This window comes from Arvicanthis niloticus, chromosome 19 (genome assembly GCF_011762505.2).
Source record: "Arvicanthis niloticus isolate mArvNil1 chromosome 19, mArvNil1.pat.X, whole genome shotgun sequence".
Lineage (NCBI taxonomy): Eukaryota > Metazoa > Chordata > Mammalia > Rodentia > Muridae > Arvicanthis > Arvicanthis niloticus.
In genome coordinates, this window is record NC_047676.1 from 11,960,250 (window position 1) to 11,985,490 (window position 25,241).

General features: G+C 47.4%; 1 protein-coding gene and 1 long non-coding RNA gene across 2 annotated transcripts; one reads left to right on the top strand and one right to left on the bottom strand.

Moving 5' to 3' along the window:
- The first annotated feature begins 301 nt into the window (after positions 1–301).
- Otulinl (OTU deubiquitinase with linear linkage specificity like) lies at positions 302–25,241 on the top strand. The gene is made up of 8 exons (XM_034523210.2): positions 302–485; positions 17,812–17,971; positions 18,055–18,086; positions 18,193–18,284; positions 19,326–19,475; positions 21,799–21,927; positions 23,006–23,275; positions 24,410–25,241. The coding sequence occupies exons 1-8, from the start codon at positions 425–427 to the stop codon at positions 24,581–24,583; spliced, it is 1,068 nt and encodes a 355-aa protein (XP_034379101.1). The 5' UTR covers positions 302–424; the 3' UTR covers positions 24,584–25,241.
- On the bottom strand, positions 8,450–17,816 carry LOC143435132 (uncharacterized). Its single transcript, XR_013105137.1, has 3 exons — positions 17,103–17,816; positions 15,362–15,493; positions 8,450–10,425 (listed from the first exon to the last, which is right to left on the bottom strand). It is a non-coding gene; the product is annotated as an uncharacterized LOC143435132 (long non-coding RNA).

Sequence of the window (25,241 nt, forward strand, 5' to 3'; positions counted from 1 at the left end):
TCGAGGCACCAAGCTGTCCCGGGCCGGTGACGGTCATCGTCCCTCGGCCCATCAGCCTCTTCTACAAGTTCGCTGGCTCTGGTGCAGAGTTCCGGAGGCGACTCCGGATCCGAGCAGGTAGAACGCCCCCGGGTGAGCATGGAGAAGCAGCCCCCGGGGCAGAGCCGCCTCCTATGCAGCGCTCCGCTGGGCTTCCGAGCTCTCCATTCCCCAACGCCCGCGCCTTCCAAGCCAAACTCGCGCTGAGGCTCCGCCCCTAGACCCCGCCCCAGCTTCTGAGTGGCGGTGCCGCGCGTCAGTCTGCGCTCGGGGCGGGAGCACGGACGGCTGTCACGGTAGCTGAGCTCCGACTGCGGCTGCAGGGAAGCGAGCGGGGCGCCGGGCTGTAGCGAAGGGTGCGCGCGGGTGGAGGCGCGCAGCCCGCATGGAGGCGCCGAGGAGCGCGCCGCGGGAGCGGGAGCGGGAGCGCGCTCGGACCACCTCAGGTGGGCGCCGGGATGGGCACAATCTCCGGAGGGTGTCGTGGCGGCGAGGGAGGGCGAGGGGTGCTTGTGGTTCGGGGACGGCTACACGTCGCGCGTGGCTGTGTGTGGGTTGCATCCGAGCCTCCGGCAATCGGAGAGAGGCGAGTCTGTCCAGGAACACCCGGGCGCGTGGACCTGCTGGTTGGTGTCCTCTGGGGAGAACCAACTTGGTTGTAAACTAAGCTACTGGGGTTCGCCCCTTGCAGAGGATGTGGCCCACACCTTTTCAGCAACCAGAGTTGTAAACCGCAGAGAACACACTCTTGACAAAAAAAAAAAAAAAAAAAAAAAAAAAAAAAAAAAAAAAAAAAAAAAAAAAAAAAAAACTCATCAAGGGGACGGGGTGACAGTAGATCCCTCTTGCATTTCTGGCCCCTGCGCCACTGGGTAGCAGTGGTCCGCCCTCCCCAAAGACCTTGGAGATGAAAAGTGTTTTTTTTTTTTTTTCTTTTCTGGCCCTCAACTGTGTCTGTGATTCAGTTTCTCTAAGTTTTGTTGGGCCACATGCTGGATCCTGTGTTTCTCTGTCTACCACACAAGGAATGTGAGCCTCGTAGTGAATCTAGAAGCTGTGTGTGTTCTCGATTTGGGTGAACAAATGGGGCTGCTGGACACCCGGAATGTGTCTTAATTGCTGTTCTCCGTCCTAGTAGGAGCTTCTGACACAGCACTGTGTTGTGTAGTGGAAGCAACACTGTTCTAGGAGTCAGGACACGAGGTCTGGACGTCAGTCCACCCTAGGGTGTCTGGGTTGGAGTTAGCAGCTATTCAAGACACTCAGCCATTCGTGAAATGAGTGCTGGACAAGTTAATACCGAAGGCCTCTCCCAGCCTAGCAGTCTGACTAAATTACCCTAGTCTCAGACGTTTAGAGAATGAACTCATTTGTTTAACGTTTATGCACCTCAGGTTATTATAGAATTAGCCAAATATTTCCTGTGGGTGTACCCAGTCGAACGTTTTTATTTTGTTCCTTTCTTCCCTTAGTTTGGCAGAGAAAAGAAAGTTGGAAACAGAGGTAATGACACGGCTGGAAAGAGCTGGTTTGGGAGACTTCAGAATGCCTACTTTGGTTTAACACAACCACCAACCTTTCTCTGCACAAACTCCAAGGCGTGTCAGTACTCTGAGTCCAGGGAGAGAGAGAGAGCCCTTTGGCTTGTTTCAACTGTGGGGTCTGCTGTAGGTTTGCAGGACAAAGTGAGATCCAAGAATCAGATTGTAGAAAACGTTTCTCTTCCAAATATAACTGCTGAGGACTTAGGAACATAGAAGAACATCTTTGCTGGTTCCGTTTGCCAAAACAGACATTAAAAAAAAAAAAAAAAAAAATAAGACCCAGTGGTCTTAAAGTCACATGCTCAAGCTGCAATGGAGACAGCCTTTTGGTCTGCCTCTTAACTATTTGCTAAAACAGAGGCATAGATTTGCTTTGAAGATAATAAGTAAGCCTTGACAGAAACCAAAAAGGCAACAGAAGAAACCCCACAGAACTGATGAGGGTGGAGAAGGGTTTGGGGGTAGTCTTTTAAACTATTTTTAAACGTGTTTCTGTATTGAAAAATCACAGGGCACACATCTGTAGACAGTAGTACTAGAAAGACCCTGTCAGAATATTGGATAAGGATGAGGCAGGCTTCTTGAAGGTCATTTCATCCAGTGCTCCAAACTTCAGAGAAGGCACTATCACCTACCTACAAGGGGGATATGATGGTGCTGTAAAATCAACTGGCTGTTTGGCGTCTTTGGCAGTCCTTTGTGTTTGAGGATGGTACGTGTTTTCCTTACGTGGCACCTCCAACTCTCTTACTCCGTGGCCCTTAACTGTTCGAGGGCTTGAGGCATGGCTGTGCTGTCATCTGCCACTGTCCCTAAGTTTGATGGCAACGTGCACATCCTCAGCTGTGTTCTGAGGAGCTGCTCCGCTCCTTGATGGGCCCTAGGTGTTTGAGACAGAATGCTCAGTGTGTAATGGTGGAATAGCATGAGCCAGGCCTGGCGTTCCAGCCACTTCTGAAGCAGCTTTGCTCTCTGTTACTATGTTGCCGTTGGGGATAAGGTTTTTGTCTAGGGAATGTGTTCTGAAGCTAAACCAAAATTTAGCAAACAATGAGTCTCCTTTGTGGCTTAGAGCACTTATTATATATAAAGTTGTTCTGGTTGTTCACGGCCGTAGTACCTGTAACGCTAGTGCTGTTGTTATCACTCTCACCCTTGTATTCTGTTATGAAGCTGCTTAGTGCTTATCCCTAGGATACAAAACTACTTTAAATGAGAACGTGTCCAGCCGAGATCCCAACCTTAGACTATTCTGCCAATTAAAAGCTGCATTCCAAATGTCCCAGGTTCCCTTATGCCCAAACCCTTCACCAGTCACTGACCTTGTGTGTGGAGCAGATGTGTCACTCCCACCCTAGGCACCCTGTCCTCATGAGTGAGCACAGTAGTCTCTAGGCAGGTAGGTGAATTCGGAAGGTGAGCATGTCTGTGCTTATGGAGAGAGGCGGACTGGGACAGTTGTCAACCAAGAAAGGAGTGATGCCCATGGTGTGCACGGACCTGATGTCCATGGGACTATGGGGGGTGGGTGGGTGTTTATACTGGAACTAGTGCCTGCAAAGCCTCTAGCCTCAGGGAGATGCTGGGTAAGGAGGGTGCTCAGGCCGTTAATTACTGTCCTGAGGAGTAAGTAGCTGGGGGTGGCCCAAGCCCTGGTTCTAATGGAAAGGGAAATAATTTTCTTCTTTGAAAAAAGATGGTTTAAGAACTTAAGGAGGTTAATCCCAGCACTTGGGAGGCAGAGGCAGGCGGATTTCTGAGTTCGAGGCCAGCCTGGTCTACAGAGCGAGTTCCAGGACACAACCAGGACTACACAGAGAAACCCTGTCTCGAAAAACCAAAAAAAAAAAAAAAAAGAACTTAAGGAGGGAACATGACTGCATTACACACACACACACACACACACACACACACACACACACGCACACACGTTTTAGAACCAGGGATCTATAGTTAATATGTTATGCTGTTTGTTTGTTCCATTTTTAGACTTCTCTTACTTCTAGGGGATGACTAGCCCATGACATTTATTTATTTTTTAAGCTTATGTTTTTATCTAGGTAGGGATTCTTTACCGGTTTAGTTGTTAATGGAAAAATGTCTTTTTGGGTTACCCGATAGACTTTGGTTCAGCAGTGCAAACTTCTCTGGCTCTCACGGGAGTTGAGCACCCTGATTGGCTTGTCCAGAATGTGCTTGTCTCTTCCCAGTAGTGCTGGGTACTTACTGTGTTCTCTAGGTGCTACCTGGGGAGACGCTGGCAACAGAGGCAAGAGTTCTGTGTGATTCTCCCAGCTCTCGTTCTGTGGCGCATAGAGCCATTGTAGATGTGTGGAGGGTTTCCAGTTCCTAGTAGCTCCAGGAGGCAAACACCAGCCCAGGTCTTTACTTAGTGTAGATTCTTAGCCATCCATGTGCCTGGTCATCATCTGAAACAGTCCTGGCATCTATGTAAGCAGGCCCTGCAGTTCCTAGCAAGGGTCTCTTCAGCTCACTGGATCCATTCTCAGGGGAGAGCCTGGGCTGCCATAGTTATACAATTGTGTTGACTGAGATGACTTTCAGGCTGGGTGTACAAGAAAGGAGAGACTATAGAACTAATTTTTTTTCATGCAAGCTTCTCGTGGCTCTACGGTTCTTTCTATGTAGCTCCTGAAAGCACCAGCATTCAGGAGATATCGGACAAATGTGTCTACCTGGAGGCTCTCCTCTGTCCCTTTGAGCCATCTAAGGAATGGATGGTTACTTAGATACTCTGTTTTCAAATATTGAAGTTATGCCTGCTGTGGAGGCACACACCTTTAATCCCAGCATCAGGAGTCAGAGGCAGTTGGATCTCTATGAGTTCAAGGCTAGCCTGGTCTACATGGTGAGTTCTTGTGTCCATTTATTTGATTGCAGTTGATTTCATGAACGAGTGATGTTTCTTTCTAACACATCAGCAGGAGAGTCTTTGTGTGTGTTGTTCTTCTAGTACCCCTTTGTCCTACCTAGATATAGTCTATTTAAAAAAAAAAACCAACAAACAACTTTCTGGTTTAATCGGTGGAACAGCAGACAGGTGGCATTGTGTTTAAATTAAAAAGATGGTAAAAAGTTTACGTTTATCTGTAAGAGATGGAGGAACACCATCTGTCGTTACTGTTGCCAGGATTCCTAGGAAATAAAAATCCCAGGAAGTGCAGGACATAAAATATTATGGCTGACATGTTTCTAAATGATGAATTTCAGAGTAGATTTTCTGTTGTTGTCTTAACCGTGTGACCACCACATTTTCTCTGGAAAGCACCCCTCCCCCCACCCAAGCTTGGACAGAAGAGGAGTATCACTGAAAGTCAAGGGCTGAGGGAGCTGGGAGAGATCTCAGGAGATGAGTGCTGCCATGCAAACAGGAGGACCTGACTTTGAGTTCCCAGCACCTACATTAAAAAGCCAGAAGCTGTGCTGTGCTGTTTGTACTCTAGAGGCTGAGGAGGCACAGTGGGAGGATCCCTGGGGCCTGCTGGGCATGCTCTCTCAGTCAGAGTGGGGAAGAAAGGTACTAACCTCCCCTGTCCCATCACTATGGGACATATGAGATGAGCTCGATGCCCCCTGTGGAGATTGGACAATCTTACTGTATACAAGCCAGTTTCTGAATAGCATGGGACAGTGGGTGACCATAGGGCTGGCGGTGGAAACTCACCAGGCTTGCTGTCTCTCTTAGTACCTAGTCTCCCAAGTTTAACAGAAGTGAACTAAGTCCTTTCCTGCCTGGCGCTGAGAGAATCCAGTAGGACAGTAGAGGAATGTCTTGCTGCATTGAGAGAATATGTTTTATGGTCTGTGACAGGAAGACCTTGGCTTGCCTTCGGGCTATGTGAAGTTACAGGAAAAAAAAAAACAAACAAACAAACAAAAAAACAAAACCGGTGCCCCTGGAGCAGCCACTGGGATGGGTTCACTTCTGCAGTGAGCCGGAGTGCAGTGAGGGAGGAGGAAGTGGAAGAGAGTGGAGCCAGTGCTGACTGCAGTCAGCCATCAGCTCCAAATGAAGTACAGTGAAGTGCAGACAGTGCAGGCAGTGGTGTTAACTGGGTGCCGGTGCTGGTGCCACTGTCAGCTCCGGCCAGTGCCCTTTTGCTTGCAAATGTAGATGAGGGTTGGATGGGCTCCTCTCCTTGAAATGGAAATAAAATGAGTGGACTTAACAATGCAGATACTGTAGTCCCTTTGTCTTGTATCTGAGTCTGTGTGGGGCTCAGGCACTGGAATCCCTTCTGCTATGTGTGAAGGTAATTGTCACTTCAACGGAAAGAGTCTGCATCATTTATCCATGGACCATTCATCTCCTTTGTGTTTTACATATTTGTTCATCGTCACGTGTGGGCACTTGGCTGACATCTGCGATAGCGGACGGTTGCCTCCCTTCTCTTGCTCTTTGTGTTTTCACACCCCAGTGTCCCCTCCCAGACAGACTTCACTGAGGGCAATTCCTCTTCTCTGCCCCCACCCCATCCCCTCGCTTAGTTCTTCTTTCCCTCTTTTCCTCTCTACGTGCACGAGGCTCTTTACCAGAACTAATGCATTCAGGACAACGGATGGTCAGATCTGCAGAACCAAGCCTGCCCACCCCCCAAGGGTCAAGGCTGTGCTGACATTTGTCCTGATTGGATGGGTCTTGTGTCCATGCCCAGGGCATCCATATTGAGGGGCTATCTTTGAATGATGTTTTGAGCTCAGCCGAAGGTCAGTCGGTTCACAGCAATTTAAAACCCCATGCCTTGTGTGCCATTATGTTTATTTCTGTTGCGCAACACAGAAACCTACTGAAAGGAAAAGACCTTTGGAGAGGGGAGGTGGTAGGTGACAGACTGGCCTCCAGACACCTCTTCATAGGGAGGAAGCTGAGGCCCAGGGCACTCCCTCAGGCCAGACTCCAAGTTCCCTCTTCATCCCACTGTGTCAAAACCTTCCTGCCAGGTGACCACTTCACGCTCTCACTTCTGCTCTGGATTTAAGCGAGGCATATAATTAAGGGAAGAGAGACACACCGGTGCCTCACGCTCCTGCCATGCACACTCAGAACTAGAAGGGGCCACCAGGCCAAGTTCTGCTATCCTGGAGTGACAGGATAGTATCAGATGAAGGAGTATGTTTGTTATCTATGTTGGAGCACAGAGGAAGCTCCCAGGGCTGAGCTGGGCTCCATGGTGTCTGGAGTCCCGGGACTTTTCTTTTCGGTTTGTTTCTGGTTTTCCTCTGTTCTTTCTGCTGTGTGTCTACACTGAACATGGTTTCCATGCCTGTGGTCGCTTTGTGGAGCCTCAGTCCACTTATGAGAGAGGAACCGGCCACTCTTAAGGAGCCCTTCCTGCGTGCACGCTCTGTCTGTCTGTCTGTCTGTCTGTCTGTCTCTCTCTCTCTCTCTCTCTCTCTCTCTCTCTCTCTCTCTCTCTCCCCCTCCCCCTCCCCCTCCCCCTCCCCCTCCCCCTCCCCCTCCCCCCTCCCCCCTCCCCCTCCCCCCTCCCCCTCTCCCTCTCTCATCTCTCTCTGTGTATCTTGAGATGGGACTTTGTTTAATTCAGGCTAATGTCTATCTCTTTATGTGGCCGAAGATGGCCTTGAACTCCCGACCCTCCTGCCTGCACCCCTCAAGTGCTGAGATTACAAGTGCTCTCCACTATGTCTGGCTGGATGACTCTGTCCGAAAGCTGAACATTCTACCCCTCACAGAGTCCACTGAGTTCAGCTGCACCGGCATCTGGAGAGGACGCAATGAGCCTTTTCTCTGAGAGAGAAGCCATGGTCCCAGTTGAGTTTCCGTGTTCTCTCTCTGAAGGGAGGGAGAACAGACTGAGGGCAAGCTGGCAGTCTGTGCCATGGAGATGAAAGTCCCAGATCCGAAGCTAACAGATAGATGCATGGGTTCTTTCAGCCAGCATGTATTAACCATCTCTTCCGGGCCTTTGGTGTGAAGAGAACAGACACACTCCTAGTCCTTAAGGTGTTCCCAGTGGAGGGAGGCAGGCCATCAAACACAAACACAAACTGACAAGAACCGGGAAAGGACATCATGTGCCCTGCAGAACAGAGTGGGCTTACTGCGCCTGGGGTTGGGAATGGGCCAGACAAATGACATTTCAGTTGAGAGCTGGAAGAAAGTGTGACCTAGGCCATGGAGGAATGTTCCAGACTGAGGGAAGAACATGAGCAAAGTAGGAGTCGGGATGTACTGGGGGTGGGGGCGGGGGTTGTGCAGAAGAGAGCTAGGGTGGACTGAAGGGGCCCTTGGGGACCAGCCATCCTGACATGCTTGGAACTTAGGTATGTCTCAGATATTAGTCTCAGGACTTATTCTGGGAGAGTTTCAAGAATATTGGGGTGAGTTGTCTCCTGCCTGGAGGACTCAAAACAATGGTACATCTTCCCTCCGTGCTATCTTGGGGAGGTTCCTTTTCAGTTAGGACTAGCTCCTGCCAAAAGGGACAGGCTACTTGTAAGCGAAGCGAGACCCTCGCTTGGCCAAAGGGAAGGAGCACAAGACAGAAGAACATTCAGCTGTAGTTGGTGCTCTTGGGCAGTGGCATTCCTCTTAGTCTGGGTTTATTTCTCCTCATAGTGACTTTGGCATTTAACCAGTGTCTGGTATGTTTGAGGGGACCAAAGTAGCCAGGGACGAAGGAAGCCCTTGTGTGTTGGGAGCCGCACTAGCCCCACGTTCGGGTGCCAAAAATGTCGAGGCCTGAGCAAAATGTTGAGGCCCGGGCTGCCCCGCGTTTGGCGGCCACTGTATCCTGGCCCAAGCTGCAGCTCCGGTCCACGGGTCGGGGTTCAGCAAGAGAGAGAGAGTGAGGGCAGACTCGAAGAATGGAGACCAGACAGAGTGTGTTTCAATCCCGTTTATTCTTCAGTCTCTCTTCCTCTGAGTGTCTGATTCTCAAGTCTTGAGTTCCTAGTTCCTAGTGCCTCCAAGCTCCAAGTTACTTCTTCCAAGTTCTCTCCCAAGCGCCTGCTTCTCTGTCTCCTCTGTCTGATTCTCTGATCTCTGTCTGTCTCTGCCTTTTATATGTCTCACTTCTAAGCCATGCCTTTTGTTCACACCTATAATCATGCCCTTAGGTCTTGTCTCTAAATCTGATCTCTAGGTCACTCTTAAGTCACACACCTTTAATCTCACACACCTTTAATCTCACACACCCAAGGTATCTAAACCAAGATTATCGGAGTGTGCTCAGCTGTTGTAGGCTATTGTAATCCAAGTCTCATGTCAGGGTATATGGCTCAAGATGGCTGCAGAGCTGATAGCCGATTTCTGCTAAAAGTCGGCCCCCAACAGTTGTGCTCTGTTTCCCAACACTGCCAGTACATTAAAATTGCCTGGGAATGTCAAGGGAAGGATGGGCACAGGTCAGTAAATCAGCCCCAGGGGAAGCCAGCCTGACACTGTTCCCTAACAGTGGCCTGAGACATCATTGTGCACGCAAGTCCCCAGTCATCCTGCTACGACACAGATTTGACTTCAGAGGGACTCAAGAGTCTGTTTCTAAAAAGTCCTGAGGTGGTGCTGATGTGCTGCCTTGTAGACAGAATGGCCTTTGACACCTTCGGCTTCTTTCTGGAGAGCAGGAACCTGGGTGTCTATAAAGTGGATGAGTCCAGGTGAAGGAAAGGTAAAGGTGGAAGAGATGACTGCCAGGTCTTCTGCCAGTGGGTCTTCTGCTTGTAGGATCACATCGACCCCCACGTGGGACAGGTCTTGACTTCTCAGTCAAGTCCTAGGGTGAGGTTGGGTGTTCCAGGGAGATACTTAGCTGTTACATTGACTGGCACATGTATTCTTGGTTATTAAACCTGTTTCTTTGCATAGGAATGTTCTATAGAGGACACGCCCCTTCTTTTCCATAGAGGATACGCCCTTCTTTTCCTGTTCCACTCCCCGACTATGGGCCTGGATTTCTCCCAGATACTCCCTACCAATAAGACAAGCCATGAAAGGCGTTTCAAAATAGATGATATGTCTATCAATTTTTTTTAAAATGTCAGCCTACACTAGCTCCAGAATAAAAAGGAGACTAGGGGAAGAACAGCCAATCAGAAGGATTAGTTGCCATTAGCAACAGTCCCCAGGGATTCTGATGGGGGGGGGATTGCCACCATGAGAGAGTAACTTCAGTAGCCATTCTCACAAATGAGTGCAATTAGAACATAGCAGTCTAATAGTAAAGCCTGAGAGTGGACCTGCACAGGCAAGTGAGTCACGTGATACCTAACAGGGATAATCAGCGGGACCTGCTTAGCTCTAAGGTCAGAGAACTTGCACACATGATACAGAGGGCCCATCCCGTGTACTGACTGGGAAGTTAGACACCGACGTTGGAAAGTTGAGGAGAGCATTGATTCAGCTCAGGGGCGGGTAGAATCCATGTATCTGGGTTGCGTGCCTGGATGGATCTTCTCACTATTTCTTAGCTGAAATCACTTCCTAAACGCCAGGCGTCCCTCTTAGAGAGTAGGCCTAGACTCTCTATAGGTTGTTCAGTTCTGTAGAAGAGGGCCCGAGCTGAGCAACCCAGAAGACTCCCCTAGATCCCTTAGCATCAGGAAAGAGTGAAGCCAGAGAGAAGGTGGTGGAAGCCAGGCAGAGACACGGCCTCTGTGGGGTGTGGTTTCCCTGCCTTGCCTAGCTCCTCCTTCCCGCACGCACGACCTTAGGTCACACTCACAGCCCAGGGAAGCCTTCTCCAGCCCGATCTTCCAGAGGTTGCCTCAGTGGGCTCCATCTGTCTGAGGTCCACCTGGGAGCCTCTGCCAGTGCAGCCTAGTTGTTGGGACAGTGGTTTATCTGCAGGAGCAGCCTAACCTGTAATGATAGAACAAGGGCAGACTGATCAATAGGGAGATGATTAGAAGGGGGAAGTAGACGCCTACAAACGGGAGGCGTGTTCGCAGCTGGCAGGTAGCCTAGCCCTGGTTACATGCGGGTGCTGGGGAGACTGTAGCAGAGACTTAGCCGAGTGAGCGGTTCATGGTGGGACACTGCTGCTTCATTTAATTTTAATATACCCGTGCTTCATCATCCCGTGTTAACCATTGGTTCAGAACCTCATGGTTTAGGGCAGTGGTTCTGAACCTTCACAATGCTGCCACCCTTTAGTACAGTTCCTCATGTTGTGGTGACCCCTAACCATAAGCTTATTTTTGTTGTTACCTAGTAACTGTAATTTTGCTATTGTTATGGCCGGTAATGTAAATATCCGATAGGCAGTATATCTGATGTGGGATCCTATCGAAAAGGTCATTTGACTCCTAAAGGGATCTCAATCCATGGCCTGAGAACCACTGGTTTAGGGCCATCCAGGCTGTGCGATTTCCCCCTCATTCTCTATATAATCAGTTGTCTTTCCAAAGACCCCGCTGCTCAGCTGGATAAAGCGGTCCTAGACTTCTGCAGTTTCACAGAAAAGCAGTGACTGCTTGCTTTTTGAAGTTAGCCTGTCTGTACCTACGTCTTTTGTGGTCTTGTCACTGGTGGGCGGCCGGAACCCTGCCACAATTAGAAAAATTAAGCCTATCTTTAAGATGTCAGGTCGCTTTTAAGATTTGCCAGGTAAAAACGAGACAGTTCTGACTTGGGGGTGTTCTTAAAGCATATACATGATCCTCCCTGTCTCAGGCAGGAAGCAGTACCCAGGTGTATTATGGGTACTTTCAGTTCAAGGGGAGTCCAAGGTGAGAAGAGACTGCGTACCAGCTTGAGTAGGTTTCATGTTTTACTGCTCGTGACTTTCTAGATAAAAACCTTCCACTTAGTGGTTCTTCTCCTTGGAGATAATGAAATGGTCCTGCAGTTGTTCGATTTATTGCTTCTCTAAGGGGAAGGGCTGGCCGTCCTTAATTGAGCAGAATTAACACCTGTAATGTGAAGTAGAAACTCTCGAGGACGACCTTACCATGTCGATGAGTGACGAGGACCGCTCTGTCCCAACCACAACACAGCCCTGTTGAGAACACTGCTTCTGGATTTAAGTGTGGCGTTACAACACACCACACTTTTTTAACGGGAAGATTTTTGACCCTGATCTACTTCAGTGACTCCTCTGCTACATCAAACGATAAAATTACATTGCCTTCTAGCTCAGACTGTATGTCTTCTTCCTGCTAGACAGTCCCTGGTGTGCCACCGCTGCTCAGGAGGTCATGGGGCTGCATGTCGATGAGGCGTTGGTGTGCAGTTAAGAGCAAGCCATGGTACTGATACTGGCCTGTTAAAAAGTTTGGCAAGATGGGGAGAGGACTGAAGACATAGCTCATTGGTGGAGGGTGTCTGGCTAGCATGCATGGAGCATGGCTTCCGTCCCTAGCACTGGAAAACACCCCGGGAGAGGAAGTAGTTGAGACTGAAGAGTGTGGTTGTAGAAGCAAAGAATTTTCTGGAACAGCTCTAGAAATGTGATGGGCCAGGGTCACTGATGACCTCCCGTGGGAGATCATGACAGTCAGGTTACCACCTGCCCCAGACTGCTGGGCTGCTGCATCTGCTGTCTGCATCTTCACTTGGCTTCTAGCTTGTCCGTGTCTTTTAGTTTTGCTTTCAGGAGACAGTGTTTTCTGTCCCCTTTTGGGTTTCCTGTTTGAATGTTTGAATTACTTCAGCTTTGATATGTTATAGAGAATGGAAAAAAAAATCTAAGAATTTTATACACACACACACACCCCACCCAAATGTTGTTGCCGCTGGTGGTCTCGCTTGTCATGTGACCACAGATGACAAGACATCACAACTGCTGTAAGTACTCGAGGGGCCTAGTGCTTCTTTCTTCAGTTTGTTTGGGGTACACTTTAATCCTGGTAATCAAGGACCAGGTCGGAGACATAGTTGCATATTAAAAAAAAAAAAAAAAAAAAAAAAGGAAAAAGGAAAAAATGCATTATGCAGCCCAAGAGTTCAGGGCACAAGTAGGAGAAGGGAATTTTGCTTTTTCTGTGTCTTGACAGGCATGAAAGAGGACCAAATCTCCAGTTCTTGGCACCTTCTTTCTTTCCAGCCTCCTCTGGCTTCCCACACTCCAGAACTTTCTCTACCGAGCTCGACCTGCCCACCCTCCCTTTGTCCTCACGGTATGTGGGAAGACTGTGTCTGTGGAGGCAGAGAATTGTCTCTCTCTTTCTCCTGCTTTCCTGAGTCTCAATGTGACCCAGCAGGACCCCATTCTGGGTCAAGGAATGGAAGTTGGTGATTGCAGGATTGTCTCTGGTGAGAAGAGACCCTCTGGAACAACAACAACAACAACAACAACATCTTCTTTTACTTTTTGTTGTTGTTTGGTTTAGTTTGGTTTTTTTGTTTTTTAGAGGGGTTTTTTTTTTTGTTTTTGTTTTTTTGTTTTTTTTTTGGCGTGGACATATTAAGATAGGCTTTCTCTGTGTAGCCCTGCCTGTTCTAGAATTCGATCTATAGACCAGGGTGGCCTTGAACTCAGAAATCCACCTGCCTCTGACTCCCCAGTGCTAGGATTAAAGGCATGTATCACCACTGCCCAGCACCTGCTGAAAAAAAAACCCAGCACTGTCCAAAATATTACCCTCTTTCAGTTGTGTTTGAAGAAACAATATTTGACTAAGTAATGGTTCATCAAAATGATCCTCAGATTTACTTGCAGGGTCTTGTTATGGTGTTTTCTTGTTTTGTCTTTTTTGAGTCTAATCTATTTATTGGGCCTAGAACTAGAAAAAGTAGTGTGTGCGTGTGCATGTGTGTAGATGGGTGTGAGTGTGCATGTCTGTGTGTGCAAGCTTTTGCACACACATGTATAGGTCAAAACAGGATGTCAGGTTCTACCTCTGTTGATCATTTATTTTCCGAAGCTCACTTTTTTGGCTAGGCTGGCTGGTAAGTAAGCTGCTGGTATCTGCCGGGCGCTGCCAGTGCCGGTTACAGGCACCTATGACCCTGCCCAGCTTTTACGTGGGTTCTGGGAATTCAAGCTCAAGTTTTCATGTCTGCCCAGCCATTGCTCTCTCCAGCTGAGAGAAGGTTTTTAATTTTTTTTTTTTTTTCTTTTAGTGGTAATTCTAGTTACTGCCGGCACTGATCTGAAAACCCACCGAACTTCCTTATTCACAGATAGGAGGGCCAAGCACTCAGGCAGGCGGCTTCCAGAACTGCATGGCCGTCGCCTTTGAATATTGGCTTTACCATTTATTGGGCAACCCCCATTAGGCGGCTGCTTAATCTTTCCTCTCTAACAAGTCTCTAATCTACAAAGCAAAGGTGATTATAGTAACCACAATGAAAACAGCAGCTAGTGTTTGCCGTATGCTTAGTGAGAAAAACACGGTGGCCAGCACTTCTCTGACATTTAAAGCCCCACCATGAAAACCCCCAACACACACACACACACAAGCATACATTAAGCACTTGTTGTGTACCAGGGCCCATGAGCTATTGACATCTCTGCTAGCTTTAGAGATGAAGGCAGATGCAGGCTCTCCTGTGAGGGCTCGGGGCTCCTCTGTGATACCAGGAGGTTCATAGGCAAGAATGATGTAATCCACGCAGGATACTCCTAGCTACTTTGTTGCAACGTAGACACTGTTTATTCTTCTACCAGGCTTTCCTACTCTTCTGACTTAGGAGCCCTGCTCCCGCTGACGTTATCAGAGAGCAGCTTGTGCAGATCCTCACACGGCTATGCAGCCATGTCTGCCTCATGCACGGTCACATGTTGTCTTGTAGATGCAGCCATGTCTGCCTCATGCACGGTCACATGTTGTCTTTCAGAGTTCCATCTAACCTACCTCTGAAGACACCCTCATACCCACACCAGAACTCTCTTGTTAGGATCCTTTATCCTTCTTAGCTCAAGGTACTTAACCGAAAGATATGGGCATGTGAGGTGTGGAGTCAGCTAATTGTCTCTCAGCTGGCAGCTGACTTTTGTGTGTTTGTGTGTGTGTGTGTGTGTGTGTGTGTGTGTGTATGTGTGCGCGCGCGCGTGTATTTGCATATATATACACATGTCAGCCGTAAAAAACAGAACTGCAGGGAAAAATGATGAAACCAGCATTGTGCTATGTGAAGTTAGCCAGAAGCAGAAAAGTATTGTGTGTTGTCTCTCATATGTAAAAAGTTTTTAAAAAGAAAAAGATGATCTGAAAGAGTGAGCTGCTAGGGGAGGGGGAGGGGGCAGGAGGAGAGAGGAAGGACGGGAGAAGGTATTTACTGTCAGAGTATCATATGTGCGTGTGTAGAACTGTCACAGCAAGCTTGCTAATTTGAACAGTGGGTGGGCTGAGTCAAGGGAGACCAGACTCAGGGGTGGGCCTGTGGTCCGGGTTGTTTCCGGCTAAGGTGCTCCCACACCTGCTTTCTGGGTGGGTTCATTTTGAGGATAAGGGCAAAAGGCTGGGGGGACAGGGTAAGGGAGAGAAAGTGCAGGGCAGAGGAACAGACTAGGAAGGAAGAGAGGGGATGGGGAACAGACAGAAAGGGTATGAGAAAAGGGTACAGAGAGAACTGTTATCTTCAGCAGGCTGTCAGGAAAGGCGTCATTCTGAGGAGAAATGCTCCAAGGAACTGCTGGTACCTTAGATAAATGAGGCATGCACACCAGACTGCATCTAAAATGAGGGGTGTCAGGGCCGTACCTGGACTCCACTTTTTCTGGTCCCCACCACAGTGGCTTTGTGTTGGCCCCTGACACAAACACAGAAGCACCAGCTTGTGAATTACATCAGATGCTGTGAAAAGGAGGAGAAATGAGACTCCTCTGTCACTGAGGAGAAATGTGACTGACCTGTGCACACTGAAGAAGCTCATTCTCTGGATTAGTTGAGTCATGCACCCTGAAGCTAGCAGTCCTCCCCAGAGTTGAGTCCTCCCGGAGCAGCTTGAGGAGTGCTCGCTGACATGTTTTGGAAGCCAGCACCTGTCGGTGTGTAAATCCTTTGATTGAGCATTTTGTTTCTTTTTTCTTCTTTCTTTTTCTTTTTCTTTCTTTTTTTTTTTTTTTTTTTGACAGACAAGCTGCCAGGACTCCTGAAGGGACATTGGTAATGAATGCTGAATGCTTGCCAATGCATTGTTGTAAAGGAAGAGTGCAGAACCATCCAGATGTTCAGAAGGCAATGCACCCGGGATCAGCTTTGCTGAAGAACTGGGCATTTGTTGCAAAGAGTGTCAGCAAAGCTAGGAAGTGTCCTCAGGACATTCACTGGCTTCAACTCTAATATTGGGGAAAAAAGTGGGGGGAGTCAGTCTGTATGTACATACAAATGGGCAATGTTCCATTTTTCTAAAAATTATCTTTACAGCTCTCATAAAAGTTATGTATTCGTAGGCAATCCTAGTCTGTGATTTTAAGATTTTTAAAAATGACTGTGTGCGTCAGAATTATCAGTCGAGAAAAACAACATCTAAACTAGCAAAAACCTAAAATCATAGATATTAAACACAGATAGTTTTCTTTTAAAATAACATTCTTAGAATTTTTAAATTTTTAAGATTTATTTTTATCGTTTTATTTAGGTGTGTGTGTGTGTGTGTGTGTGTGTGTGTGTGAAATGCCATGTGTGTACAGGTGTCCACAGAGGCCAGAAGAAGGTGTCAGATTCTTTGGAGCTAACGTTCAGGTGGTTGTGAGCCACCCAGTGTGTGCATTGAGACCCGAGCACAGGTCCTTTCCAACAGTAGCGAGTGTTCTTAACTCCTGGGTCATCTCTCCACCCCCATTGTTTTTATTTATGTGTATTTTTAAGTGTGTGCCTTGTATGCACACATTTCAGTAGAGACCAGAAGAGGGTGGCAGACCCTCTGGGACAGGAGTTTCAGGGGTGCTTGGAACCGGAGTCCTCTGGAAGCAGTGCATGTTTAACTACTGAGCCATCGTCTCTGTCTCCAGGCCCAGCTTTGTGTTTTTAAACAAACAGTTTGGCTAAACTTCTGGGAAATTGTATAACGATTTAAGTAGCCAAATAAGTGCTCTAGATAGATAAGCAGTTCTAAAATGTTCTTTTTAAGTTATGGGAATTGTTTTTTAAAATTTTGCTAGTAGTATTTTTCCCCTTATCTGTTAATAATTTTTTTTTCTTTATTGGAAATATAAATACACATGAACTATCCAGATGACCAAACATGCTGAAATCATAGGTTCCATGCCGGTGAGAATTTTATTGCAGTTGGTCACTGGAATTTTACTCGGTGATCTGCTGTGGAAGAAATTATTTCAAAACAACCCCCAGGAGGTTTGGCCACCGTTCAGAAGTCCTCTTCCTCATTTGTACTTCAGCATGTCACATGCGCAGGCTGTGACCGGGAATCTCCTGTACGGCAGAATACTGCAAGCCCGTCCATGGATCCTGCCCGGTCCCTTGGGCTTTTGCCAGGGTGGACCAGGTATCATGGTGGGCATCTGAAGCAGCAGGTGTGGAAAGTGGTACCCATGCTTCTGCTGATTGACTTCCTTGCCTGTGATGTAATCGGTGCTGCGACCTATTGTGTTTCAAAGCAGCAATAGGTCAAGGGTCACCAGAGCCCACCTGGCATGGATCCAAGAAACGAGTGTGTGTCTTGTGCTGGTGATCCAAACTCCACTAGCCCCTTCCCTGCTGGGTCCCCTTCAGTTCACAGTCGAGAAAGCGCAGATCAGGATAGTCAGGTGCCATTCTAACAGGCTCCATCCTGGAAACAGGATGAGAAATCAGGATTCTGAAGCCCGTACTTCTGATATACATTCCAAATCATGAATCTTGTAGGAAAAGGTGTATGTGGCACTGATGGTGGTAGAAATTATATGATTCTTTAATTTTGGATTTATGTTTGAATAAGTTTAAAAAAACATATATGTAGGCCTGGTGGGTGGGATATCTCAGTTGCTAGCGCTTGCCTCCTAAGCATGGGTGTAATGGTGTGTTTATAATCCCAGCTTTAAAGAGGACATGTGGACTTCTAGGGCTTGTTGACAGCCAGTCTAACTTACAGAGCAAGTTTAAGACCAGTTAGAGACTACATCTCTGCTACCTGAGGAATGAGGACTGTCCTCTGACTTACACACACACACACACACAACTTCGCATCCCATTTAAACATGCATCTGTGAACATACAAACATGCACATATACATACATGCATACACACAAAAAAGTGTATAAATCCACGATAGATACTCAGCGGCAAAGTTATCCGCTCTGTCCCACGTCCCTTAAGGCAGACATATAACTATGATATGTGTGTCTGTTTGTTTTGTAGGAAGTGATCAAGTTCATTCTTGGATACTAGTTTCAAGCCAAGTCATTAGTGCTGCCTGGAGAATAGCAAGGGTCTCTGCAATGATGGCGCTCTCTCTTCTCTCAGCTACCCTCAGCTACTTCAGAAGCCTGTATTTATATTTAGGGCATCAGCTGAAATGGTGGGTAACCCTGTCATCTGCCTTTTTAAAGACACCCTTGCCATACAGAAAGTTTTCATATAATTGTTTCCTTTGTCTTTCAGGCAGATTGGCTATCTACAGAGAAAGTTCAAAAGTAAATACGTAAAGCATATGTTTTCTTATTTTTAAGGGCAGGGAAGGGTCTAGAAGGGAGGGAGGATGGGAAAACTGACTGCCTTTTAAAATTTTATTTTACGCAGGAAACCTCAGTGTGGAGGCAGAAGTAGATTTACTCAGTTATTGTGCAAGAGAGTGGAAGGGAGAAAGCCCGCGTGCCAGGCTGATGAGGAAGGTATGTGTGCTTAAGGAAGGCAGACAGGGGTGGTCAGAGCAGGCTGCATTCAGTTCTGCTTTCCCAAACCCAAAGGTCAACCCACACCAAACCGGGTGTAAGTTAAAGCGGCAGCTAAACCAGAAGCCTAACTGTTGGATGTTGGCTTTAGGGCTTGATCTAGTTTGCTTTTCTGTCGTGATAAAACAGCCCGACCCAAAGCACCTCTGGGGAGGAGAGGCACAAATTGGCTTACACTTCCAGATCACAGCCTGTCACTGAGGGAAGTCAGAGCAGGGTCTGAAGCAGAAACCACTGATGGAGGAAAACTACTTACTGGCTTTGCTCTCAGGATCTAGCCCAAGCTTTCCTGCCTAGGGATGGTGCCGCCCACAGTGGGCTTAGGCCCTTCCATATCAATCCTTAACAAATACCATCTCAGAGACAATGCCACAAGACAGTCTAATGTGGTCAGTCCCTCAAGTGAGGTTTCCCTTCCCAGGTGACTCTAGGCTGTTGAATCAAGCTGAGGGGTGAGCACTCTAGGACAGACCTCATCCTGGTCTCTGTTCTTCTGAGGATAGAAGTCAGTCAGGCCTGTAACTTGAGAAAACATGCGTACCACACAGTGTTTAGCTCTCTGTTTAGCTTCCATATGTGCTGTGGAGACCATTCACTGGAGGGCACCCTGGCATTAATATTTGAGGGGTTTTAGAATGTTCTATTGGACTGATCTTGGGAAATATCACAAACAGTGCATATGAAAACCTTCCTCTTACACACACACACACACACACACACACACACACACACGTCATTTAAAAATAAGTCTTGAAAAAGATTTGAAAACAAAAAGCTTTTAAAAAAATAAAATTACATACGGTAATTCCATTGCTCCACTTGAGTGTTTTGGAAACCACACCCCGCTGGAGATCCATGTCTCCAGTGTGAAACCTGAAACCTCAATTTCAGTGTGAACACTGAAAGCCAGGGCTCACTGAGCTCACTGTCCCTAGCGTGTGACGCTGTGGAGTTCGTTCAAAGCATCCTTCTCGCTGACAGGCCTATGAGGAACTCTTCTGGAGGCACCATGTTAAATGTGTTCGACCAGTGAAGAGAGATAACTACGACGCCCTCAGGTCTGTGTTGTTCCAGATCTTCAGCCAAGGCCTCTCTTTCCCGTCATGGATGAAGGAAAAAGACATCGTTAAGGTACAGCTCCACCCTGGGAACGTGGTCGGAGCAGGGTAGTCCTGTCTGGGTAGCCTGTGTTCAGGGGGTTCCCATGTTGAGGAGCTTTGAGAGGTCATTTAGCTGGTTCCCTCTCCCATGTCACCGCAGATAAGCCGTCTCAGCATGCCGGCATTCCCAGTTTTGCTCATTTTCAATGTTCTCAGATTTCCTCGGGAAGTGTCAGTCCTTCCTTCATAAGTAAGGTGGTTTGACAACATGAGCCTTCTTACTATAACATAAATGTTTATTAACAGATGCAGAGAAGAGCGTACAATTGCCACACCAAAGGTTCTCCCATGTGCCTCTGTGGTCAGTCCTCCTAAGACCTCTGGTCCCACAACTCCTGATCCGGTTTCTGTGCTCACGCTTTGCTGCCTCCATTGTCAGATGAGTGGGCTTCTCTCCCCAGCCTGTTGAATATGGTTTCCTTCCCATAGCAGGGTGCGTTCGTGCTTCCCCATGCTGCTGGACCAGGTCAGAAGTCATCTCTTTGCTCTGACATGATAGTCCTTTACACCAGCAGAGCACAGTTTACTCTCAGTCCCAGGGCATCTAGATTGTTTCCCGTGCTTGGCAACAATGTATCGGGCTGTTAAGGATCGTCTTATACAGGATTTTATAGGGATATTGTCTGTTTCTTCTAGGCAAATGCCCACGAGTTAGATTTCCTGGTTGTGTGAGAGATATGTGCTCAACTTTCAGAGAAACTGCCACATTGATCTCCAGACCTGCTTGGCCCTTTTGCCTTCCAACCAATATAGTGTAAGGGTTATAGTTGCCCCACATGGTCACCAGCAGTTAGGATTGTTGGGTTTGTTTGTTTTCAGCCATTCTAAATGGCTGAAAACAATGGTATATTTTGTTTCTTATCATTTATTTGTGTGGGTGTGGAAGCCAGGGGACCGCTCTGTGGAGCTGGTTCTTTCCTTCCACCTCTACATGGGCTCCCGGGATTGAACTTGGGTCATCAGATTTGCACAGCAAGCGCCATTACTCACTGAGCCATCTTGCCTGCCCTCCCTTGGTTTTAATGAAGAGATAGATGCTGAGTGCCTTTTGTGCACCCGTTTGCCATCCGCGTCACCATCTTGGAAAATTACCTGTTTAAATCTTTTGTCCATCTTTGTTGGATTGTTCCCCAGTTACTGTTCTGGAAACCCTGCATATGTCTTGAGTGTGGGTACTTTATTGGATATGTAGTTTGCAGATGTTTTCTCCTGGTCTACGGCTTCTTTTTATCATTTTCTTAGTCGTTTATGGCAGCGTGTTGTCTTTTCTCATCTTATATATACGGGTGTTTTGCTGGCGTGGATGTCCAGGCACCATGTATATGACGTGCTCCGGGAGGCAAGGAACGAGCAGTGTGTCCCCTGGAACTGGAGTTACAGACAGTTGAGAGCCACTGTGTGGGTCCAGGGAACTGAGCCTAGATCCTCAGGAACAGCAGCACGTACCCTTAACAGCTGAGACAGCTTTCCAGCCCGTCATATATTCTTGAGTAACAACTTAAATGATTGTTTTGACTGCAGCATGCCCGATTTGAGATGGCAGAGCAGCGAACAGGAAGTATACATACATACATCCAGCCTCACGGTCTGTCTCCTTGATGTCTTTTGTTTAAACTTGTTCCCCGTCATTCTGTTTGATAGCAGATACTTGTGAAATATACGCAGTATGCTAACCCTACTTTTATAGCTGGAATAAAGAATGTCACAGCTGCTGAGTTCGTGCAGTAAGGTACCCACAGTAGATTAGGTTCTTATGGACACCGAAGTCTAATCTTTGCACCGTCCAGAATTTAATCTGGAGCTCTGTGAGTGGTAAAGTTGTTCGTTTATAGTGGAAATGACGTTAAAGGGCAAAGGAGTAGGAAGTGCTGGCTAAGTCCTTTCTCAGCCTGCGAGGGACAGCCGGGTCTGGAAGGCAACGGCACCACTGCGTCGTAAGGCAGCAGCTGCTTGGTGTGCCCTGTTTTTCTAACACCACATGGTAACATACAGTTTCTAAAGCAAGACGTCAAGAGCATACAGCATTTTATACAAAAAGATTGCTTCTTTGGACATAATCCTAGGTTTTGATCTTTTCTATACTATAATCTTACACACACACACACTCACACTCACACACAATCCATCCACAAATCTAAGGCAAAGATGGCCACGTGCTTTTTACTTAACTGACACTGTTGTCTCTCCGAGGGTTGCTCCACGCGATAAGACCGGGTGCCGTGCATCCCAAATCGTACGTGCGTGCTAAGCGCTGAGACACTAATCATTTGTCGGCATCTACTTCCTTTTTCAAGCTTCCTGAAAAACTACTCTTTTCTCAAGGCTGTAACTGGATCCAGCAGTACAGTTTCGGGCCTGAGAAGTACACAGGTTCCAATGTGTTTGGAAAGTTACGGAAATGTGTGGAGTTACTGAAACTGCAGGTGAGTGTTTAGGGAAACACCAAACAACAAGCATCCCTCTCAACCTCAGCTGGTGGGGCATATCCGGTGTGTTAGGGAAAGGAAACTGAGTGCAGAGTGCCCCCTGCTGGTGGTAGCTTGCTCTTTCACCTCCAAGTAGCAAGCCAGAGTCAGTGTGCTAACTCTTTGCCTGTTGTGGGGTAGAAGCTTCAGTGGCTGTGTTGGAAATCTGACACGTGAGAGAACTTTTGTTTCCAATACAGTACAATGTCCAGGCCTCAGAAATGCCCTCCTGAAAGCAATGCCCCCTGCGCATGCAGGGATGGCGCCGGTGTAATAAGTAGACTAACAGCTCTGCCTGACTTTTAATAATGATCAGACTTGGAGTGATAGAACGCATGCTTTGCTTGTCTCTTTCTGTCTGGCTTATCTGGGGGAAATGCCTTTCTGAGCCACGGCTCTCTTGCTGAAGAACTGTGGGTAGCATATACCTTGGATGGTTACCACGAGAATGTGAGTTAACCCACGGAAATGCTCTGCAGACTGCCAGCCACACTCTCTCCTGCACGGTTCTTCACTGGCATAGATGACCCAATGGCCCCAAGCAGTTTTAGAGAACTGACATGTTTGATAGTTTATGCAGTAGTGCTGTGTTTTGAGAACAGTGACTTTATTTTATTTCTTATCTAAAAGTAAGGCATTTGTGCATTAGGCTGGTAGCTCGGGCTTCATCCTATAGGCCCACCAGTCTCACTCATAAGAACTTTAGCTACAGAAGCCAATGACCATCTACAGGCCCCACCTCCTAATGCTGTCTCCCTGGACTAAGACATTGCACATACAAGTTTGGCGAGGCAGGTGAACATTCAGCCCACTTCTGTATACTTACGGTTAAAAGAATCGAATAGTCCCAAAATGTAGGCATGAAAATGTAACTGTGTAAAATCCTGCCTTCCTCTTTGGCTTATTTGATTAGTTCTTTACAAGTGGTTTATATGTTGCTGTGTGCCATTCTCAATTCACACTTCCCAGTTCACACTTCCCAGTTCACACTTCCCAGTTCACACTTCCCAGTTCACACTTCTCCCCTTGTTTGTAGTGGACTGAGTTTAGTGGGATGAGAGACTACCACAAGAGAGGGAGCATGTGTAACAGCCTCTTCTCCGACGCCATCCTGGAGTGTAAACTGTACGAAGCCTTGAAGTTCCTCATGCTCTACCAGGTCACGGAAGTGTATGAGCAAATGAAGACCAACAAGGTTATCCCCAGCCTTTTCAGACTCTTGTTTTCCCGGGAGTCATCATCGGATCCTTTGAGCTTCATGATGAATCACCTGAATTCCATAGGCGACACGTGTGGTCTGGATCAGGTGAGTAAGGACTCATGGTGGGTTATCTAATGGTGACTCGGGAGTACTTGAACCCATGGCCTTTAGGGTACATGTTTACCATTGATGAAAACACCTGCACAGAGGCAGCTATCTAAAATTGCGGGCCCCACATGTGTGAAAGAGAAATAACAAGCCTCCTTTCTGGGTGCTACATCCTTGTGAGTCCAGGGACCCTTGGACCAGAGAGTGCTGCTTCATAGGCCACTCAGAAAGCCAGATCATTGAGGGAAGGCATTTGCTTACCAGTCACGGAAAAAAAGTAGCAACTTTAAGATCAGAGAATGACAGAAGTCTTCTGTTTACTTCTCTTTTCTGTCCTAAAGAAGTGGTAAATCAGATGACATCTTTACTAAGAGATCAAATCGGTTAGAAAGAAATGCAGTTCTTAATCGGGAGCACTCTCTCCTCCCCTTCCCTCCCCCTCTTCCCCTCTCTTTCTCTTTCCTCCCCTCCCTTCTCCTCTCTTCCCCTCTTTCTCTCCCTTCCCCTCCCCTCTCCTCCTCTCCCTTCTTTCCTTCTTCCGTTCCTTCTCCTTCTGTCCCCTTCCCTCTACCCTTTCCCTCCTCCCTCCTTTGCTTCCCTTCTCCCCTCCTCCCCTCCCCTCCTCCCCTCCCCTTCTCTCTGTTCTCCCCCTATCTTTTCATCTCTTTTTTCTTTTCCTTTCTCTTTTTTTTCTGTCTTCACTTCCCTTTCCCTCCCCCTCCCCACCTTTTTCCCTCCTTTCCTTTTTTTTTCCCCCCTCTGACATAAGGTCACACTCTGTAGCCTAGGCTGGTCTGGAACTCACTCTGTAGCCCAGGCTGGTCTGGAACTCACTCTGTAGCCCAGGCTAGCCTCCAACCCGTGGAGGTCCTCCTGCTTCAGCTGAGATTGCAGCTGTGAGCCACCGCCCCTGGCTTGAGCATCCCTTTGTTTCTGCAGTTTTCTCTTGACTTCTCGGCAGTCATGGTCCCACCCTCCTTCCACACCGTGGGTACTTGTCCCTAAGTCGTGCTCACTTGTTGTCTGGGTGAGCCTGTCACAGAGTGGGTCATCTTATAAAGTGCAGCAAGGGCCATCACGGTGGGAATGTATAAATATACGTCTGTGACGTTGCTTTCATCTCTTCCCCAGATTGACATGTTTATACTCGGGTATTCTCTTCAAGTAAAGATAAAAGTGTTCCGACTGTGCAAGTTTAACTCCAGAGACTTTGCAGTCTGCTACCCTGAGGAGCCTCTCAGGGAGTGGCCAGAGATCTCTCTGCTGACCGAGAATGACCACCAATACCACATTCCTGTCTTTTAAGTCTGCCGTGGACTGAACATCAGCTCTTCTCAATGACAGTGGGCACACTTGCAGAAAAGCGCTTCTGAAAACCCACGGTAGTGCTTCAGCCAAGGAGGGCTCCGGATGGGTGGAGAGAGCCAGGTGGTTCGAGTTCTGTCTCAGTGATGTCCTTGTTTCAGGGATGTCCTCCACAAGCACACGTCTGTGGTTTGGTGGGTTGACTTTGTCCATTGAGGGATCCGCTGGGTTGGGTCTTTAAGAGAAACTTAATATGGACAAAAATTGGAAGGGAAACAGCTAACCTGAGCAGCAGGATTTTTTTTTTTTTATTTCTGATCTTCATGTTCTTTGGTAAGAATCTCTCTGTGGATTTGAAACAGTCATAAAGAAACAAAGGCCAAGTTTCACAAGCATTACCCTCCTGGGAGTCTTTGTTGTTTACTAATTTTTCCAGAACAGCCTGATTAATGTTAAAATGCTGTGTATGTTTATGTACATGTGTGTTTATGTAGACACACAAATGTATGTATTTATATATGCACATACACTGCAAACAAACCCTGGTTTGTAATATTGTACAGTTTCTTTACATCTCTACTTTTTTTTTTTTTTGGCATTTTTGAATCTGGCAGGCTTAAATCAATTTATTTAAATAAAAAAAGATAAATTGTATGGA

What these genes read in the sequence shown, in the direction of transcription:
- Otulinl (XM_034523210.2), top strand. Translation starts at nt 425, where the DNA reads ATGGAGGCGCCGAGGAGCGCGCCGCGGGAGCGGGAGCGGGAGCGCGCT. An exon ending in GTGCCAGGCTGATGAGGAAG is followed by an intron (nt 18,285 to 19,325) that starts GTATGTGTGCTT and finishes TCTCGCTGACAG; the next exon opens with GCCTATGAGGAACTCTTCTG. An exon ending in TGGAGTTACTGAAACTGCAG is followed by an intron (nt 21,928 to 23,005) that starts GTGAGTGTTTAG and finishes CCTTGTTTGTAG; the next exon opens with TGGACTGAGTTTAGTGGGAT.